Source organism: Pseudopodoces humilis, chromosome 22, assembly GCF_049639895.1.
Source record: "Pseudopodoces humilis isolate 2021_Gansu_Grassland_sample_001 chromosome 22, ASM4963989v1, whole genome shotgun sequence".
Taxonomy (NCBI): domain Eukaryota; kingdom Metazoa; phylum Chordata; class Aves; order Passeriformes; family Paridae; genus Pseudopodoces; species Pseudopodoces humilis.
The window spans coordinates 10514009-10534456 of record NC_142221.1 but is presented as its reverse complement, the minus strand read 5'-3'; the positions used below and the strand labels follow the sequence as shown (position 1 = coordinate 10534456).

At 47.3% G+C, this 20448-nt stretch overlaps 1 protein-coding gene across 1 annotated transcript; it reads right to left on the bottom strand.

Moving 5' to 3' along the window:
- Positions 1-1692: 1692 nt before the first annotated feature.
- On the bottom strand, positions 1693-19302 carry UAP1L1 (UDP-N-acetylglucosamine pyrophosphorylase 1 like 1). The gene is made up of 9 exons (XM_014256348.2): positions 19026-19302; positions 11924-12128; positions 10156-10331; positions 8942-9114; positions 7943-8136; positions 6980-7120; positions 5664-5849; positions 4967-5033; positions 1693-4058 (listed from the first exon to the last, which is right to left on the bottom strand). The coding sequence occupies exons 1-9, from the start codon at positions 19300-19302 to the stop codon at positions 3972-3974; spliced, it is 1506 nt and encodes a 501-aa protein (XP_014111823.2). The 3' UTR covers positions 1693-3971.
- Positions 19303-20448: the final 1146 nt, after the last annotated feature.

Sequence of the window (20448 nt, the reverse complement as noted above, 5' to 3'; positions counted from 1 at the left end):
CGCTGTTGGTCGGTGTCGTGAAAGTACGACATAGAGACCAGTCACAAAGTCATTGGCGCGGAAGAGCGGGAAATGAAGACATGCATGTGGGAGGTCATAAGGAAAATCAACTCACGTAAATGGCCTGCAAGTCCCCACGGACTCCCCTCAGAGTAGGCTGCTGTGGTGAGGCGCAGCCCCGGCACAAAGCACTGTGCCCCGACCCGTGGAAAGGGAACGGACGCTGCGGCTCCTCGCGTCCACCTGGAGAGTGAGAACGGCCAGGGAAAACCCCGAAGTCCTGCTGTCTCTACAAGGCAGGGAAGTGCTGTCTGATGGCATTACCATCTGCTACCGAAAAACTGAGAGTTTTCCAGCAGGCAATGCGGAAACACGCGCCTGAGAGTAGACAACTGGAATCTGTGAGAGGATGTGTGTGAGTGGGTGAAAAGCAACTTAACCAGTTGTGTAAATAAACCCTTCCATAAGACCTGGCACTGAATTTTTGGTATGCAGCAGGAAGCACTCCTCCCACACAAGTCCTTCCTTCGGGTGCTCCTCCACAGCCCCCCAGCCCTGACACTCCCTCTGCAATGAAAGAGTTCCCTGCATCTTCCCTGCAGAGAAGGAGGGACATACTCATTTGGAGTAGGGAAGAGCATTGTTTAGTGATGTACATTCAGAGATATAGCAAGATCGGGTTTGTAATACCTTATAGCTCAGGTTCATAGTTCAATAGGAAGAAGGGAGCAGTGAAGCAGCTGCTTTAAGACTGCTGCTCTAAGTGCTGGCACCGAATTCACCTCCAGCTGTGCCTAAGTGGCAGGTTAGCATGCATCATTTGAGCCTTCATATTTGGAATCCACCTCACAGTAGATTTCAAAATAAAACTGAAAATTTGGTGTTTTCTGAGTATTTCATGATTAAGAAAACTAATCAATCAAAAATCCTGGTAGATACGAACAGCACATAAACAAGCAGAAGAACAATTTAAGATGCCTAAAGCATGCGTTCATTTTTAGTATTAATTTTCCTATCACAGGAAACTACTGACTCATGTAACTTAAAAACATATTTAAATCCCCAGTAGCCTTCACATGGGTGTCAAGAGAGAAAGAGGGAAAGAGGCAAGAAAGGGAAGATATGAAAGGGGGGGGGGAAGAGGTAAGAATGGAGATATGCTTCTGACATTTGCTGGGTTCAGCCCTAAACATCCCAATGAGGGGAATCTGCCATTTGTGAGGTGTTACTGCCTTTCCCTACTGATTGTGCTATAAATAGAGCCCTGTTTAAGAAGTGCCTCTCATTGGAAAGCAAAGTAAAAGCTGCACTGCAGCGAGTGCTCATTACCGACACACCAGCTGTGAGACTGACTCAGAAACATGTTACTCAAATCGATTTGAAATAAAGACAACCGCCACTTGCAATTAAACTCCCTTCCCTCAATAAACTAAGCTGAAAAGCTTGGAAAAAATGTACAGCACTGTGACAATAAAACAATATTTTTCTGATGAAAAGATAGATCCCACAATGTCAACCCCCTTCAGGAATCACCTCTGCTCAGTTCCATATGCCCCTGTAACCTGAAGAGTGAGCATTGCAGCCTCCAGATGCACTACCAGTGACACAATCCCGCAGCTGCGGTGACAACATTCATAGGGACAGAGACAACAAGAGTATTTTTCTCACATACAAGAAACACAGACAAACACATAGAAATCACAGTAACATCTTTATTGTTAAAAATGTTTAGATGTCCAGAAGTTTCTGGAGTACTACAGGCCTTCCCTTTGCTTCAGGTACTTTTTTTCATTTTATAATGCATACAAACACTTTGTTACATACAGGACAGATTTTTTTTGTTAAAGTTCTCTCAAAATTGTTTCTATGTTCACAGTTTAAAATGTGAAGAGTAATAGAAAATAAAAATCCAAGAGACAAGGCATTCAGCATTCTAATTTAACTTCTCATTGAAAACAATCCTGAAAACCATGTCAGCAGCTCTGTTCTGTGTGCATGGAAACTGAAGCTTCAAGAGAAAAAGATCTTCAGAAAAAGCAAAATAAATCTTTCTTTATAGCACAGCACAGTGTAAAAGAAGTGTGTGCTTGAATTACTGAGCAATACTCACAAATACGCAACACAGTTTGTTCTCAGATATAAAACCTGACTGACAGGAATGGAATGTGTCATAGAAACACTGCAAAAAGCTTACAGAATTGGGTGACAAGGGCAAATGCTTAATTTATACTAAAAATATGAATTACTGGCTGCACATGCCAACTGAGGTAATCAGAACCGGTTATTAGCCCATCTGCATGTGTGAAAGGATCATTACTCAAGTTCACGCAGAAACACTTTACAACCAAAAACTCCGATACTGACATTTAGATGCTTTCTTTGGAAAACCTGAGCATACTTACAAACTGTATTTACTCTCAAAGTCATTTATGTACTTCCCCATTCCCTTCTCTATTATTCTGAATAGAGCTTCACATCAGGAATTGCAGAAAGCCATGGAACTTAATTATGCTTAATGAAATAGCATAAGCAGTTCCTCAGTAGAAGCTGATGCATGAAGTAACGCTTCAGATGAAACATCTTTCTCACTACCTTCCCTAACACTGCATTTAGGGTAAAGAGTATGGAACACTTCTGATGCAAAGGCCAGCCACCAGAGTATGCAGCTGACGTGTTCTCATCAAGGCTGAAACAACTCGGGTATGCTCAGCACAGGTTCTGCATCAGATGGGAATGAGCTTTCTGGGGCAGTGTCCAAAAACTGAAGGGGAAGAATCACTGGTGGGTCAAGGGTCAGGACTACCCTGGGACCCCTTGGCCAGGGCTGAGTTCACATGCTACATATGTTCCGACAACTAGTGTCCTTCATTAGCTGACACTTATCTTTACATTATAGTTAGTAACACATCTGAAAGAAAGGCATCTATAGAATTATTTCCTAAGTGAAAGAGTGCTGGAAAATCACCTGGACAAAAACTCTAGAAGTAGAAGCTGGCTTTTTACTGTGTGCCCTATTGATGCTGAGTCTAATTGTCTTTTTTTTGTTTTGTTTTGGTTAGGCATTAAATTCTACCACTGGGATTTGTTTCTCTTACTACTTTCAGGTACCTCAAGAGAGTCTAGTCTGAGGGATATGGTATATATAAAACAGGAAATGGAAAGGAAAACTGTTATAGTCAGAAAGGGCAGAGGGTTGTGAAAATATTATCTTTTTTTTTTTTTTTTTTAATTAAAAAAGCTCAAGTCGCTACAACTGGAAGGAGCAGTCAGTCTAGGCATGGCACCAGCGAGCCCATTGTCTGCTCTACTTTGGACTCCAAGCCTCAAGCAATGCTTAGGCACAGCAACATCCCTACATACAGCAGACTCTGTATGATCTGCTTAGAGGATACAATTTCTGAATTGAATCTTCTAAAAAGCATGCGATTAGGGAAAAAAAACTGACCGCTGGAGAGAAAACCTCAGTATCCAAACTCCTTCCATACTTTTCAGGATGGGACCTCGATCTGACTGCAGCTGTGCACATGATTTAGAAACAAAACAAAACAAACAAAAAAAAAACCAACCACACCCACACAAACAAGATACCTAACAAGGCACTGAAGAAATTTAATCTTCTTGAAGACAAAGCTGATTTATCAGGCCTTGACTGGCTCTTTTCCATATTCATATGCAACAGTAAATAAGAAATGTAGGATCCGTTTAGCACCCAGAAAGCATAAATTCACACTCACATCTGAGTAGACAAAACAGACTGAGGTAAAAGGCACCGCCTTCAAAGTTACCAAATGGAACTGGGGAGCTCACACATGCGTGTAATTTCAACTGCTGCGAGGATTTAGCATCAATCGGACACTGCAATGCAGTTTTTTTTTTTATAATGCACTTCATAGCTGACATTTTAGTTCTGTCAGTTCTTATATTCAATCTGACAAACATGGATCTGATTTGAGAGGGTAAGACATCCCATTTCAAGAATTTTCCAGCATTTCCACTTTGTTTTCATCGAGTACAAAGGGAGAAGAGAACTCTTTGTTCTTCATGTACACCTCCAGACCCTGAGAAGGTGTGAGAACAGTATTGTTAGGCTGTAAATACACTATCTCAAGTCCTCAAGGAATGACTGGCAAAGGTCAGGTACAGCCAGCAGTAACAGCTTGCCCAGTGACAGAAAGCGTTTCCGGGGTTCAAGAAGCAGAGGTGCTAAGGAACCGTAAAACCTCATTTCAGAAACAAGCTTCTTGGGGGGGCAGCAGGGGAAGGTGTGTCCTTAACTGACATTAGAATAATCCCGGCAAAGAAAAGTTGCATTGCCTTGTTTTCATTTTGTTATGACAACCTTTTGATCGCGATGAGTTCACCACCTGCACATATTGAGGAACACATCTAGTGCAGATAGCTGGCTTGCAAGTTAACACATGTGGAAACATAGCAAACAGTGCCCGCCCACAAATTCTCCTGATATCTACTAATTTTTCACCCTGTCCGTCCAACACAGGAAAATATCTATTCTCATTACTAAATGGAAGCAGGTTTCTCAGGATCAATTCTTTTCAGAGGGACAAACTTGAGCAATGGCTTCCCTAAAGTCAACACACATAGCGTATTTCTCAGTCAGGAATCACTTAGTCTGGGATATGGGCACAAAGGAGCACAGAACCCATGGATTTTCTAATTTGGATATTCTGCACTTCTCATTAAGATCTCAAAGTGCTCATGAGTCTTAATGAAGCTGCAGCCTTGTTGCAAATCTCATTTTACAGATGGCTAAAACTAGGAGTGAACAAACTGCTGAAGAGTAAAACATAATGGAACCACATTATAGTAACACAAAGCCCAAGTCCCTGTTTCCTTGATCTTACCATTTCTCAGCAAGCCCAGGCTAAAGAAAACACCTGTATTTGGAAGGAAATCAGATGCATACCTGCACACCCTTAAAAATGCCTCCTTAGATAGTTATTCTCACCTCTCCAAAGTAAGAGACTAATGGAGAAATCTCACACACAGCCGGAGGATCTTCAGTTCCTGAGAGACTGATGAAGAGAGCACAGGATTAACTTCCTGCCATGATTAAAAAACAGTGCATCTTCTTAAAAAGATTGTTCAGAATAGGATATCCAGAAGGATAAGACATTTGTTACAGTCACATGCACCAGACATTATGTGAAAACAAAGTGTGAAAATAAAAAAGAATTAGCAGGTCCCAAATATTATTCAGCAAAACCAGAACACCCTTTTTCTAGAGGTGCCTTTCAAGTAAAATGAACAACTCATGGGTTTATTGAACTATGAGTTGATGAAGTAATGGCCCCATAGAGTAACAGCAGCTTTTCATTACATATGATACAGGAAGGTATCTGAACTGGTAATCGCTCTAACAACCAAGGGCCAACTCATTACCCCAAGAACAGAGATCTGACAGAGAGAATGCCCAGAGCCCCATGTGCTAACTACTTGGAGCACCCACAGTCATAAGAGGAGCAGGAACTGTAATAGACATCAACCTGCACATCCAGAGAGGACCAGCTGTACAAAAATCATACTGAGCCACACTGTGACTACACTAATTCCTGGTTTTGGAGAGCCCAGCGTGTGCCATTGGCCAGCTGGCATGGCTAAGCACTTCCAGCAGAGAAGCTGCAGAGGAGTTCACAGATTTATACCTGAGTTTTTCTGGTATCCTGCAACCATTTTCATCCACAAATTTGGCCCCAGCCTTGAGAGCCCAGCGGTAATGCTGGGCCAGGAGGGCTTGCCGAGCAGTGGTAGGAGTATCTTTGTCTGCTGTGTCTGCATTTTTTAGTGGAGAGAACTCCTCTTCTCTCAGAACTTCAAATGCCACAAAATTCCTACCAGCAAAGGGAAGAAAACAATGATCATGAAAACCAGAGCTAGTCATCAACCTCACTAATGCAACAACAACATTCATGGGGAAAGGCTCATATATATTTCTGGGAGAAGCACTGTATGCAGCCCAAGGCAGTCAAGCCAAGGGAAGCCCACCGCCAAGGGTGCAAATTAAAAAGCCCCACAGCAACATCTGTGCATTTCCGCGCTTTGTGCGTGAAGCACAGCTGCCAAAGTGGTTTTGAGCTGCTAAAAAAGCACAAGGAATCACTACTTGCAAATGAGTCCTGTCACAGCTCAGAACTCAGCAGTGTTCCCATCACCCTGATTTTGTCTTTAGTTTGATACTACTTTATCTAACGCATGTCAGGAAACAGAGACTGGTCCTTGAGCTATCTATTCTAAAAGAAATAATATAAAAGGAGAAATACTATCCCCCAAACAAAGATAATTCAGTTTGCCTGAGGTCTCTCTTTGGCATTTATTTAAGCCTAAAACAGAATCTTCACTGCTGAATTTGAAACCTTGGAAAAACAGATTTTATAACAACACTTATGCTTAATTCCTAAAATCCTACGTTCCCTAGACACAAGTACCCCTGACTATGTATGTCACAGCACTCCCAGCTACGTTGCAGAGCTTGGAAAGTGAACGCTGATGGTTCCGCTTGGCCTCACGGTGCTCAAATAAACAGTTTTCCGAGCACAAAGGGTGCAAACTGAGCCCTGGCTTAACAGCACCTAAAAATGTAACCAGTGCTTCAGTTGCCATGGAAGCCACAATGAAGTCTCCACATGGAAGACCCAATTTTTCTAAGTCTGAATACTCCAATATGGGCTGCATTGGCTTTGCACTCAATTTTTCCCAGGCTGGCAGAGGCCAGGCCAGCCAACACATCCTCAGCAGGATGATCAGTCTGGGAACAGGATTGGCACAAGCACCGAGCGCCTTGTGAGCTCCCCTTAGAGCCTGCGGTGTTACTGTCAGATTGGAGCTGGGCGTAGATCCAACTGCCTTCCTAACAAGCCACCTGCAAACCATGTGCTCTCTGGGATGGCTTGTTTCAACCTACAGTCATTCAAACAAACACTGAGAAGCAGAGGGGAAAAGTAAAATGATGTCTGTCACTAACTTAGAGAACTGGAACACATCAAACACAAACTTCTCCAGCTTTATCCCGTTTGGTTTTAGTGGTTTTACCAGATTTCCCTCCTTGTCAATGTAGGGTACCTTCTTTATGGCTACATGATGCTTCAGCTGTGATTCCCATTTCCTGCAAAAGGAGAAGAAACCATTTTATTTAGTTCAAGCCCACTTAGAAAAAAAAGCACTACACTTGAGGGAAGCAGATAGCTCATTACTGCTCTGGATCAACTTCCAGCTGTTCGTGGGTGTTGCTCCCTCCCAAGTCACATCCAGGAAACACTTCCCTGAGCAGAGCAGCCTGGACATGGGCTCTCTTTGCACCACCTGGGACGTGACAGTCAGAGGAGAGGGAGAACTTTGCATCAAACTGAAATTGCAGGCAGAGGTTACAAAAAAAAAGAGGCAACCCAAATTGTTACCTGATGGGGATGAAAACAGAGGAGAGCAGATCCCTCACCCAAGGGTGGCTCAAGCTCTTTAGGAAGGTTGTACAGCTGCTCACTGAATACCCAGCATCACATCCCCATTCCCCAACACCGAGGTGCAGAGTCCACCTGCAACTTCACCCTCTCCCACAAACTCTGTTGTTCCAAGAGTTGGCATGGCTGACATTCCCACTGGAAATCCATGGTAAAAGGCTGCATCACTGGCCACACTGCAGCCTGCACAGCTGCTCAGCCTTGAAGGCCCAGGAAGATCATGCACTGGTATATCTCAATTGACTTGGTTACAGTGAACCTGGGAACCCCTTCCTTGGGTAGGGCCTGGAGAGCATGATGGAGCTGTCAGAAGGGGGACTTGGGTGTTTGAAACTGTTTGGAAGAGAGAGGAGGTAAAAGGCAACAGAGGGGATAACCAGAACAGAAATTACAGAGTGGGAAACAGCAACACTCAGTCTTGGGGGCATTTCTGGGCTGCACAGCTACCTACAAGGTCTGCTGGGACTTACTGGGCCACTAATTCCAGGAACTCAACAGTGAAGAAGTGGTTACAGATGTTGCCAGCACTGAACATCAGTCCCCCCTCAGGGTGCTGCTGCTGTGCAGTCTCCAGGCTGATCTCGCTGTACTCCACCACCTGGTACACCCCATCCACACAGCACACTACCCCAACAGGCTCCGTGGGGTAGGCCTTCTCCACTACCTGCAGCCACAGAACACAGGTTTATGACAAAGAGGAAGAAAATCCCAGGACTATTCCAACTCCCAAGTACAAACAATCCCATGGAACTGTTGCCTGCTGATCCTCCAGCACCTCAGGGCTATGTAAGGGGCACAGAGCACATTTTGCCTGACAATTCAACATAAACCCCAGTACTCAACCACTTAATATGACAGTTTCTCAGAAGACAAACCAGTTAAAAGCAATCGGCATACTGGGGGGCCCTTTTCTTATCAAGGACTGGGATCTGGCATTAAATAGTTTGCAGCTATTAGCCTTCAACTCCCCATTTGTCTGAACAGAGCTGATGACTCAAGTAACATAAATTTCTCTTCAGACAGCTGCTGCTTAAGTTAACAAAATCCAGGCTGTTAAAGCTTTCCCCATCTTCTACAGCAGAGTGTAAGAAATGCCTCCATTAGACTTAAAGGTGCATTTATAAAACACAACCCAGTCCAAGTCTATGGCTTCTAGACAGACCAAGTGCCTTTGTAGAAAGGGATGGGTGTAGAGATGAAGCAATTCCAGAGTGTAGTTTCCTGTGCAGCTATAGTCCCTGCTCTAATTGAAGTTTATTTTCCACAGTACTCTGGGAAGAACAGAGGACACCCACGGGTAGGGATTTGAAATGCAGTGCAGGCAGCAAATAACTCTAAATCTGCTCAGAGTGAGCTGTTGACGGGCAAAGGGTTGAATACCGCAGGCCGTGTAAGCTCCCCACAGCTTCCAAGCATCATCAGACCCAAACTCCCTGAGGGAAACCAGCCCAGTGTTAGCACTGCTTCACCTTTGCACCGCAGTCTGCCCCTTTGGAAATACAGAAACCTATGAAGACTGGATCTGCCATTTTCACGAGGATATTGTCCACACAATATACATGGACATACTGGATTCCACGCTGCTTCATATCATCCAAGATCTTATTATCCATCAAAGCACGGTATAAGCCACCATTGCCATCTATAAAGCAAGAGAAAAGAGATAGTCTTGGCTCATTAGCGACTTTGGGGTGGTTTTTTTTTGTAGCAACAGAGCAAAAGCAGAAAGTACTGAATAAACATTCTTGAACAGAAGAGTAGGGAATGCTTTCTAGCCAAGAGCCAGTGATACCAGGTTTTATGTCCAGTTCTGCTACACAGCTCAGCAGAACATGCTGAACATGCACAGAGCATGTTCTTCTTTTTATCCCAGTTCTCTCACTTGAATAGTGGGACCATGGGGACTGAGCAGCATTATGAGACTTTATGAAGGCTAGCAAGATCCTCAGAGGGAGAATACTGAAGGCCAAATCTATGCGGAGGGTGGGAAAAGTCTTTTACACTTCTCTTCCAGTACAGGGCGAAAGCATATTTATTCTCTTTCTTGGAGAAAGATTAAAATAAATATTATTCTCTGTTCATCTTCCCCCCCCACAACTTCTCAATGCCTTTTTAAAGGCTTGAACTGCAGCTGTACAAAAGACACCTGCACATTTATCACAGATCACCCATTTACAGTTCCTCCTGGGATGCTCAGGAGAACCACTCTGCAGCTGCAACGCAGTCTCAACTGGGCTGACATCGCCAAGTCTCTTACCGTGTCTAGGTTAAAAGAACATGACAAGGTAAGACATTACTGTCATAATCTTGCTGCTTTCCTACCCATTTCCAGCTATCAGCCTTGAGCTCCTGACCTTCATCAAAGAAAGCAGCACCCCACACATCTCAGAGAGACCTCTGCTAATGCACCTTTTCCCTACACTACAGTCACAGTACTCCTGATCCTGCCAACACTCCCAGACTTGGATAAAAAACATGTGCTGTGGTCAAATCTCCAGCAAGGACTAAACAGAGGTATGCTCCTGATTACCAGCCTGAAACATTAGCAGAACCTTTCCACATTAACTGGAAGCATTAACCCTGACCCCCAAAGGCTGCTCGTGTGCCTGGGCTAGCTGATGGCCCATAGCAACTATCAACATACACAGCGGTACTGCAGTATGGAAGCGCAAACAGCAGGTACCTGGAGCCATGGCAATTTTCCCCTTCTCCTCCAAGATGGCCTTTCCATCAAAAGTGACAGCAGGCAGCATCCTCTGCTCAAACATGACAACGTTGCATCTATCCAAGTTGAAGTAGTTGTGTTGCACAAAAAATTCTTCTGTTGGCCCCAGTGTGAACTCACTGGTCATGATGTACCTGTGCAGGAATGGGGGGGCTGGGCAATGAGAGAGAACAACACAAGCAAAAGGCACAACTACAAACTGAACACAAAAGAGAGGAATCCCAGGAGTGTGAAATGAGAGACATGGCAGCATCCTGAGGTGCGCAAATGCACATGAGAGCTCTCCTCTGGAACTCATCCTGCAGTAAGGCTGCATGGGGTCCTATGACCGCATCAGGGTATGATCCTACCCTGGTCTAGCTCCAGCCATGACAGAAGAGCTTTGCCCTAAATGTGAACAACGTCTGGATGAGCTGGAAAACAAGACAAAGGACAGAAAACAACCTCATTCACTCTAGATTCAAACTGATGTTAAATGTGTATAGAGACCCTGATCAGTTCACTCTGCCAGCACCTCCTGAGTGCCAAGGCAAACAGCAGTATTTCCGTTGGCTGCATGGCTTGTTTTTGTCGCAAGTTTTTCTATTTCCTCCTTTCCTTTCAGCTCCGTATTGCTTCTGTCTCTTCCTCCACTATCCTGCTTCACTACTGTCTAAAAGCCATCTTCATCATCTACCTGTCAAACACTTCAACAACTATCAGTATAGGAATACAGGGTCCTCTGTCAGCATGAGGAAACAACACAAAGAGAGCCTGGCTCTCAATTCCCAATCCCCAGTTTACATCTCCGTAGCATAGCATCGCCTAGGCCCAGGTGTACTGGAGCAGCAAACTGATTCAACTGCCTCCTCAGCCCCAGGAGGGGAACTGGAAACAGATGTGGCACCTTGCAAATAATACTTCCTGACTTCCAGCAGCACCAGGGATGATACCTTTGCAATTCAGGTCCTGTATACAAGGCTTCCGGAAGAAGCACAGTATGGACTCACCTTCCATGAGGAAACAATGTATGAATCAACTTCGACCTCCAATTTGTAAAACAGCGTGGCAACCCGAAGCCCTCTGACATCTGCTCTTTCACTGCCAAAACCCTGACTCAGAGCAGACGCTGATTTCATAAGGGTATTTCTACATAGTCTTCATAGTCTAACAAAGAACATTTAGCAAAAACCATTTCCAGACACATCTGCAGTGCCTTCCTCTCACCCACCACATCCCATAGGGAATTCACATTTTGCACTTGGCCCAGAGCTCATCTCTTTTGAAAGCCAGGAGCAGCCGGCAGAACCGGCAGCTGTAAACAGTGACAGCAGGAGGTGGCCTGAACACAAAAGAAGAGGTTTTTTTGCAGAGATTAAGGACAAGGGCAAGAAGAAAGGCTTGGAAGGCAAGCTCTAGGTTGTCCTCCATGCAGGAACCCGAGAAAACAGAAATGCATGAAACTGGAAAGTGCCATTTTACAGTGTTGCCAGTAGCTGCTTAGAAAGGTAGAGCAGTTAGGGTTGTGGTCAGTGATACAAAGGTAGTACTCAATCCCTCAGGTCTGCAGACATGGACCTGCCATCTCCCATCCCCCTGCACTCTCCTTCAGCCACTGCCATCGAAAATCCTGCCAACAAAAGGCTCCCCTCAACCTGTCCTTGTACGGTGCCCAGATCAGTGCTTCTTGAAGGCAACATGGGCAAGACTGGAATGCACAGAGCAGGTCTGGCCTTAGGTCACCTACCAGGGAATGGCACACTTGCAGTGGTGTCTCTTGCCAGCAAGCTGCTCCACTTTGCGAATTCTTTCTGCTTGGATCTGATACAAGTTCTTGCCGCTGGGCAACCCCACGTTGTACATGCCCTTGGGGTAGCTGACTCCCAGGCGGGTTCCTTGTCCTCCAGCCAGGAGCAGCACTGCCACCTTGTTCTGTGAGATCTGACGTAAACCTGTACAGGAAAAGAAGCCCAAGGGAACATAAGAACCCCTAAAGCAATCAACACCCCATCTTCTTCTCCTGAGCCTTTCTGCAGAGCTTGGACAACAGCCAGGAGCTGCCAGTTCAATGTTGGTAACTCAGAGAGAAATATGCCACTGCACCCACAGGAGAAAATTCATTTCACCTCCTGAATGCAGCAGTTTCCTCACCTAAAGCAACAACTGGTGCAAACCAGTTGCCATGAGCTGCAACTTAGCAGATTCAAATTAGGATATAAAATCTTTACTAGGGAGGTAGTGCATCACTAGAAAAGACATCCAGAGAGGAAGGAATGTCCCCTAAGGTTTTCAAGACTTACTTCAGTAAGGCTTTAGCTGACCTGGCTTCAGGCTGTTAGGAGTAGTTCTGTTCCAAATGGGGGTTGGACTAGAGACCTCCAGAGGTCCCTTATCATTTCTATACCCCAAAGAAGCCAAGTTCCATCATCTTGAGTAAAGCATGAGGGTTTCTGGAATCCGGCTTCAACAATTATCCGTACCTGTGCTCCAGCTTCAGTGGAAGCTGAACACAGCTGCTAGTAATACAGCCAAGACTGCAGGAGCTACAACTTCCACGATCTAACTGAAACCAGTATCAGTGCTCCTGACAAACCAGGGAAGTTTGGAGAACCTGGGGAAGAACCAGAGCACATAATAAACACTCAGCTCAGTCTCAGACTTTGGTCCCTACCTTCTCCAAAGACAGCATCACAATAATGACTGACAACTGTGAGAAAGATTTTTCATTAGGGAACACTTTGAGTTTCTCTGGGAATGCAAGGAACATTGGGCTTGCCCATGTCAGAAGCCTTCTGCCACTGCATAGCACTGAACTGCCAATACTCCTGCAGCCAAGGACAGCCTGTGGAGCACCTCAGCCTTCAGCAAACACCCCACAGGCTAAAACACTCCTGATTTGGACTGAAAGGTATGGAGACCAAAGAAATTAAATTTAAAAAAACCTGGCAGAATTTGGCTTATGCTAATCTTTAAATAATTGGCTGTTTAAACGAACAATAGAGCAAAAATATCAATTGCTGTTTTAACAACCTGGCCTGATTTTAGTTCTGTTCAAAAATGCAGCTTCCAGCAATTTTTTCAGCAAAGACTTAAGTTGTCCATGACATTGCAGTAACACAATTCCCCTTCCCACGCTTACAAGTTTCAGTCTTAACCACAGCAGTAACACAAGGCCTTCTCCCTAAACACACCCCTTCCAAAAAAGCTGCTAGTGTCCAGGCACACAGGGAGCCAGTTCCACCGCCATGGTTCTGCTGTAGAGAAGCCTCTGGGGCCACAGGGCCACAGGAGTGAGAGCTGAAAGCCACTTCTGGCGATCTTCAATCCTCCAAGTAGGATTAGGAGAGTTCCCTAAGAAGAAACCAGCGTGTGGAGATCTTGGGATTTCAATGCTTCAGGAGGTCCTTGGATAGCAGGGGAAGCTTCAATTGATTTAAATTGGTAATGTAAAAGACATGGAGACGGGGTGAGCTGCATGGTGATGCAAATAAGACATCCAGCATTTCACAACAAACCACAAGCAATAAACAGGTCCTCTGTGCCTCCACTGAGCTATGAGACTCAAAGGACAGAATAGGTCATCTCAGGTATTACTTACACCATGAGTACTTGTCCCAGTCCCATCACATGGTTTTCCTGTGTGCTCAACTGTTTGCCAGCGCAGGGCACCGCTGCAGAAGAAGGGAAAGAGCTGAGTGGAGAGACACCAGAGCATGGCTCCAAACTGTCTCACGCCCTGGCTTGGGTGGTGCCTGTTTCCCTACTGGGATCCAGCACAGAAAAAATTTATGGAGGGGGAAAAAAAAGAAACCTTAAAAAGTTGCCCTGTGGGACACTTCCAGACTGTTCTGCCCCATCCATGGAAATGCTCAAGGCTAGGCTGGACAGGGCCCTGAGCAACCTCACATAGTGGGTGGCATCCACACCCACGGCAGGAGAGCTAGAAAAAGATAATCTTGTCTTTAACGTCCCTTCCAACCCAAACCATTCTGTGATTCTGTGAAATGGACAATTAAAACAATTTTTAATAATTATTTTTACTTAAAATAATCTATAACTGAAACTTGAGCTAAAGTATTTCACAGCAATTTAAACCAAAGCTGCTTGAAGTCTAAGCTCAGCATTTGCTGGTCTCAGCTGCTGCAACATGGGGGGTTCTGCTTTAGGGTGCAATTGAGACTCACCCACCAGTGGAACAAGTGCAACACTTGCACTGCTGCATCTCCCCCCTGCACTGCCAGCCTCATACATTCAGGTTCTGATGCGACAGACCACATCTTATAGATCCCAAATTTGATGCTTCTGCAGAGCAGCAGATTGTGACCAAGGTCATCATTCACATGACATCCTGAACACTGTACTAGGAAAGTCAAGGAGGTCCCCACTCTATCCCACGGCATCAAGGAACTACAATTCTTAGCCACAGCTAACAGGTGCCATAGCTGGCATCACCCCACTGAAATGTAGATGCCCACAGGAGATAGCAGCTCTCCGAAGTTTTCCATGCAGTGACGAGGGGATGGGATCTACCCAAGGGGGAGCTGGCATCTCACACACATCTCCTGGAGGGGCCTTTCACTGCAGGGACTGAAACCCCAACTTCAGCAGGATAAAATCAAGCCCAAAGCAACATCACTGATAACATCAATGTTGTTGTTTTTTTTACAATCCAGCAGACTGACAGGGCCAGATCCCAGGAGGGCTCCCCATAGTGCACATGAACAACTCGGACAGGGGAGTGCATCCCACCATTTATGGCATTCTCAGTATTTATGGTACAACCCTACAACCCAGACAGTTTTTCCAAGTTCTGATCTTAGGTCACAATGAAAACAAATAACCCCATAAATTTCAGTAAGTAGCTCTGCTCTGACTTCCCAACTGTAAAATTACCAATATTCACAACTGAAGATCATAATAACTGACTCATATGGCTGCAATGAAAAGATCTATCCCCTTAAAAAAAATCCACCTTATTTTCTGCAGCATATGAAATACAAACAGCTCAACTAAAGAGAAAATGTGTTGGCTGCTGAGATACCCACCAATGCTGCAGTCAATCCTACTCTGCATAAAAAGTAAAAAAACAAAAATAGGTTTTGTAGGAGGAACAGACTAGTCTTGCAAGAATAGACTCAATTCTCTTATTGAACAGGCACATCAGTCCCATTACAACAGCAGTCAGCAAGAGAAGACTCCAGAATTTTCAATACTGCAGAGCAGTCAGATAACCAAAATGGCTCCTCAAACTCTCTGATGAAATGAGGTACACCTCAACCCATGACCGTGACTTAGACTTCTTTAATAAAACACTGACAGAATGCAAAAGTGTTTCTGTCTGTGTTTGATATATACCATCATTCCTAGGGCTGCCTGGAAAATGTGATTGTTAAATGCCAGTGTTTAAGATCTGAAAGGAAATCTGATCAGGCAGTTTTGTTGTCTGAGACACAATAACAGCAGTATTATTTTTTTAACTGTTAAAAAGATCTCAGGTGTCCCCAAGACAAGTTTTCAGTTGTCTGGTTCTTTTATCCATCATTTTTTACCACAGAAAAAGGGGAAGAGGGAATGAGGAGACATCATTTTAGTTGTTCAGTCTTTGGAGGATGCAAAACAATTAAGCAATGCAGATGGCAGGTGTGAGGAGCTCAGACACCTACAGACAGAGTACTGAGCATCTCAGCTCAGGACGATGATGATCCCACAGCCACAGGCTGTACAAGCCATGCAGCCTCAGGGAGACTGAGCAGCAGGTTGGGATGGCTCACCTGCTCCCAGCCTGCTCAACACACTGCAAATAAAGGCCTTTCAGAGCTGCATCCCCTCAGAGACCCATGATCTGCAAAGCTTGTCGATGACACTGGTTCCACTGGTTCCATGCACGGATGCTGCCACATCTGCAGTAACACACACAGCAATGCCTGGGTTCAGTGGAACAAAGTCTTTGCTCCTGTTGCCCTCTGTCAGGAAATAAAATCGCTCTTCAGCCTTAAACTGGCTCATAAAAACAAACCAAAGGAAGCAGAACATATGTGTATACCCCTTCTGGTAGAAATTCAGGCTGCCTGCAGGGCTGAAGTGGCCTGGAGCCATCGGACTTTAGAGCCAGATGATTAGGGCACAGTGGCAGGATCCCAAACACATTAGACCTGGGCTGCTGCAGGCAGTGCTGGCCCACTCAGGTAGCCTGGTCTTCCTTTCCCTTTCCCTTTCCCTTTCCCTTTCCCTTTCCCGCTGTGGCCAGTGGCACAAGGCAGACACATCAGCTCCTCACTTGCCTAGCTGGCTGGGGGACAAGTGACCCAGTTTGATAAAGCTGTTAGTTTAACTGTGGGGCCCTACCCAGCCCCATCTGCCTCTAGGACTCAAAGGATCCCTTCCTCCTCACTGTGATGCCCTCAAATAGTCCTGCCAAGATGCACTTGGGGGTGTGGGTGGATGAGAAGCTCAACATGCCCTGACCAAGTGCACTGGCACCCAGAAAGCCCCTGTGCCCTGGCTGATACCACAAGGGGCAGCAGGTGAGAAGGGGGAATTCTCTGCCCTGCTCAGGTGAGAACCCACCTGTAGTGCCACCTTCAGCTCTGCGGTTGTCAGCACGAGGACACAGAGTTGCTGGAAGGAATCCAGAGGAGGCCATGGAGCTGCTCCAAGGACTGGAGCCCCTCTGCTCTGGAGCCAGCCTGGGAGAACTCAGGGCATTCACCTGGAGAAGACAAGGATCCAGGGAGACCTCTGAGCCCCTTGCACTGCCTAATAGGGCTCCAGGAGAGCAGGAGAGGGACTTAGGACAAGGGATGGAGGGGCAGGACACAGAGAATGGCTTCCCACTGCCAGAAGGCAGGGATAGGTGGGATATTGGGAAGGAAGTGTTCCCCGTGAGGGTGGGGAGGCCCTGCCACAGGTCACCCAGAGAGGCTGTGGCTTCTCCTCTAGACCTCTGCTCTACAGTGGCCATGGTCCTGTGGCTGGCATGAGGTGTGTCTGACAGGACTTCTCTGGAAGTGTCCAAGGAGAGGTTGGACAGGGCTTGGAGCAACCTGGAACAGTGGAAGGTGTCCCTGCCAATGGCAGGGGGTGGAATGAGATGGTCTTTAAGGTCCCTTTTAACCTCAACCATTCTGGGATTCTGTGATTTACTGTACCAACTTATGTTCCCTCCATCACCACTCAGCCCCATGAGTAGAGTCTGACACAGCAGAAAAGCTCCTCTGCCCTGTGACCCTCATGCTTCTATATAGAAACATATAGAAGCTTGAAACATATAGAAGCTTTGAAAATTTGACTCCCCTGCCCACACATTCTCATCTCTTTACTAGCAACATTGGGCCAAAGCTGTGCAGCCACTTGTCAAAATTTAGACAAGTATCTCTATAACCACAGGTGGGTTTTCCTGGCTTTCTTTTTTTAATTAAGATTATTTTTTAACAGTGCTGTTATATTTCATAAAGGAAGATCCAAGATGAGCCCTTATAAATAAGTGAGAGTGTGCACTTAGAAAAAAGCACAGGACATCCATGTAAGATTTACATGCTGTGGAAGAGCACATCCTGCTACCAGGTCCCCCATTACCCCTACCTTTCACACACCCGCACCTACCAGGCTCCAAAAACCATCGATTATGGACTTTCCTGGGCTTCTTTCATCCACTCTGCTCCCAAATCCCATCAGCCTCCTGCTGCACATGACACAGCATGGATGGGGATCAGCACCTGAGACCGGCCTGTGCACCTGTTGGTAGGCTGGGAGCTCATCCTCCCATGAAGGCAGCTACCTAGCTCAGCAGCAATGAAACCCGCCCCCCCTTGCTCCCACCCTCCCCAAGGACTCAGTCATAGAATGGTTTGGGTTGCAAGGGACCTTAAAGACCATCTCTTTCCACCACCTGCCATGGGCAAAAATACCCTCCACTATCCCAGGTTGCTTCAAAACCCATCCAACTTGGCCCTGAACACTTCCAGGGATGGGGCAGCCACAGCTTTTCTGGGTGTGCGCCATGGCCTCACCACTCTCGCAGGGAACGATTACACCCTAGTATCTAATCTAACCCTACCCTCTGTCACTGTGAAGCCATTCCCCCTTGTTCTGTCACTCCAAGGGACTCGTCCAAAGTCTCTCTCCAGTGCTCTTGGTGATCCTTTAAATCCTTTAGTATTACAGATTTTTCATGACACATACTGCAAATCATTTTGACAGAATACCCTCACGCCCTCTAAGCAGTATTTTAAGTGTCACGTCCACTTGTTCTTTAAACACTTCCAGGAATGGTGACTCAAACAACTGCCATGGGCAGCCTATGCCAATGCCTGACCACCTTTTCAGTGAAAAAATTTTCCTCAATATTCAACATGAATCTCCTCTGACACAACTTGAATCTCTTTCCTTTTATCCCGTCGCATGTTAAGTGAGAGGAGAGACTGAGCCCCACCTGGCTATCATTGCCTGTCACAGAATTGTAGAGATCTGATCCTGCCAGGCACGGCCGCGGGGCCTCGGCCGCCGCATTTCATAACCCAGAGTGAAAAGTCGGTGTCTCCCAAAGTTCCAAACCGAAAGTTCCATAGGCCGAGGACACCGGCAGCCAGCGCAAAGGGCCGGGGTGGAGCCGTGACCCCGCTCTCTCCCTCCTTGCTCTACCCGCCGTCCCTGCGGCTCCCACCCGCCGGCCACCGGCCTCGGCAGCACGCGGTGACACCGCAAGAGGCGTCTGTGCCCCGGGGCCCCGCGGGGCATAGCTCCTGTCCCGCACCGGCTGGGACGCGGCGGAACTCGGCTGCCCCTGAACCCCCGCGCTGGACCCCGGCAGCCCCAGAACGGAAGGGACAGGCGGCCTCGCGCCCCCTCACCTTCCGCCTCCCAACGCTGCAGCGCGGCGGGGCCGCTGCGCCGGGCGCTGCCCAGCAGCTCGGCGGGGAGCGGCTCCATCCGGCCGTCCAGGCGCTCGGGCGGGCCGCGCTGGCGGGCCCCGGCCGCCCCCGCCAGCCGGCAGTGCTCGCCCAGCCCCGGCGGCAGCGCCGCCAGCAGCGCTCTGCGCTGCGCCGTGTCCAGTTCGGCCCAGAACCGCAGCAGATGGCCCTGTCCGCACCGCTCCAGCTGCGCCCGCACCTCCTCCGGCGGGTCCATGACGCCGGGAGCCGGATCTGGGACGTGGAGGGCCCGGGCGGGGCGGCACCGGGCCGGGGCGGGGCCAGAGGTGCCGTCCCGCCCCCCGGAACCCCGCCCCGACGCTCGCGGGTCACGCGCTCCCGGGGCTGTGGCGCTTTCCTCGCTCGGAGGGTCGCGGTGACTCTGGGTTGGCCCCACTCCCGGCCCCGCAAGAACTGCAGCCACCGCAGCGCTTTCCCCAGGGAATCACAGAATAGTCTGAGTTGGAAGGGACCTTCATGGATCATTGAGTCCAACTCTTGGCCCTGCCAGACCAACAAGGTCACACCGTGTGCCTGAGAGTGTTGTCTAGACACTCCTTGAGCTCTGTCAGGCTTGGTGCCGTGACCAGTTCCCTGGGGAACCTGTTCCAGTGCACAACCACCATCTGGGGGAAAAACCTTTTTTCAGTATCCGAGCTGAACCTCCCCTGACACAACTTCAGGTCATTTCCTCAGGTCCTGCCCCTGGTCACCACCGAGAAGCTATCAGTGTCTCCCTCCTCTTCCCCTCAGGAGGAGGTTGTAGACTGTGATGAGTCTCCTCCAGATGAACAGATCAAGTCTCAACCACTTCTCATACAGCTTCCCCTGAAGGCCCTTCACCATCTTTATTGCCTTCCTTTGGACACTCTTCAGTATCTTGCATAATTGTGGTGCCCAAAATTGCCCTCAGGGCTTGAGGTGAGGCCACCCCAGGCCAGAGCAGAGCAGGACAATCCCCTCCCTTGACCAGCTGGTGACGCTGGGCCTGATGCCCCCAGGACACAGATGTCCCTCCTAGCTCCAGGGCACTGCTGACTCACATTCCTGTCAACCAGGACCCCCAGGTCCCCTCCTGTGGCGCTGCTCTCCAGCATCTCATGTTCCAGTCTGTTTGTATATCTAGGGCTGCCCCATCCCAAGTGCAGAATCTGGCATTTTCCCTTGTAGAACTTCATATGGTTGGTAATTGCCAAGTTCTCTAAATTGTCCAGGTCTCCCCGCAGAGCCTCCCTCCCTCTGAGGGAGTCAACAGCTCCTCCCGGTTTTGTGAACTTTGTGATCTGCGAAGTTGTTCGGCTTCCCTTCCAGTCCTGTGTCCAAGTCATTAACAAAGATGTTGAAGAGCACAGGGCCAAGGATG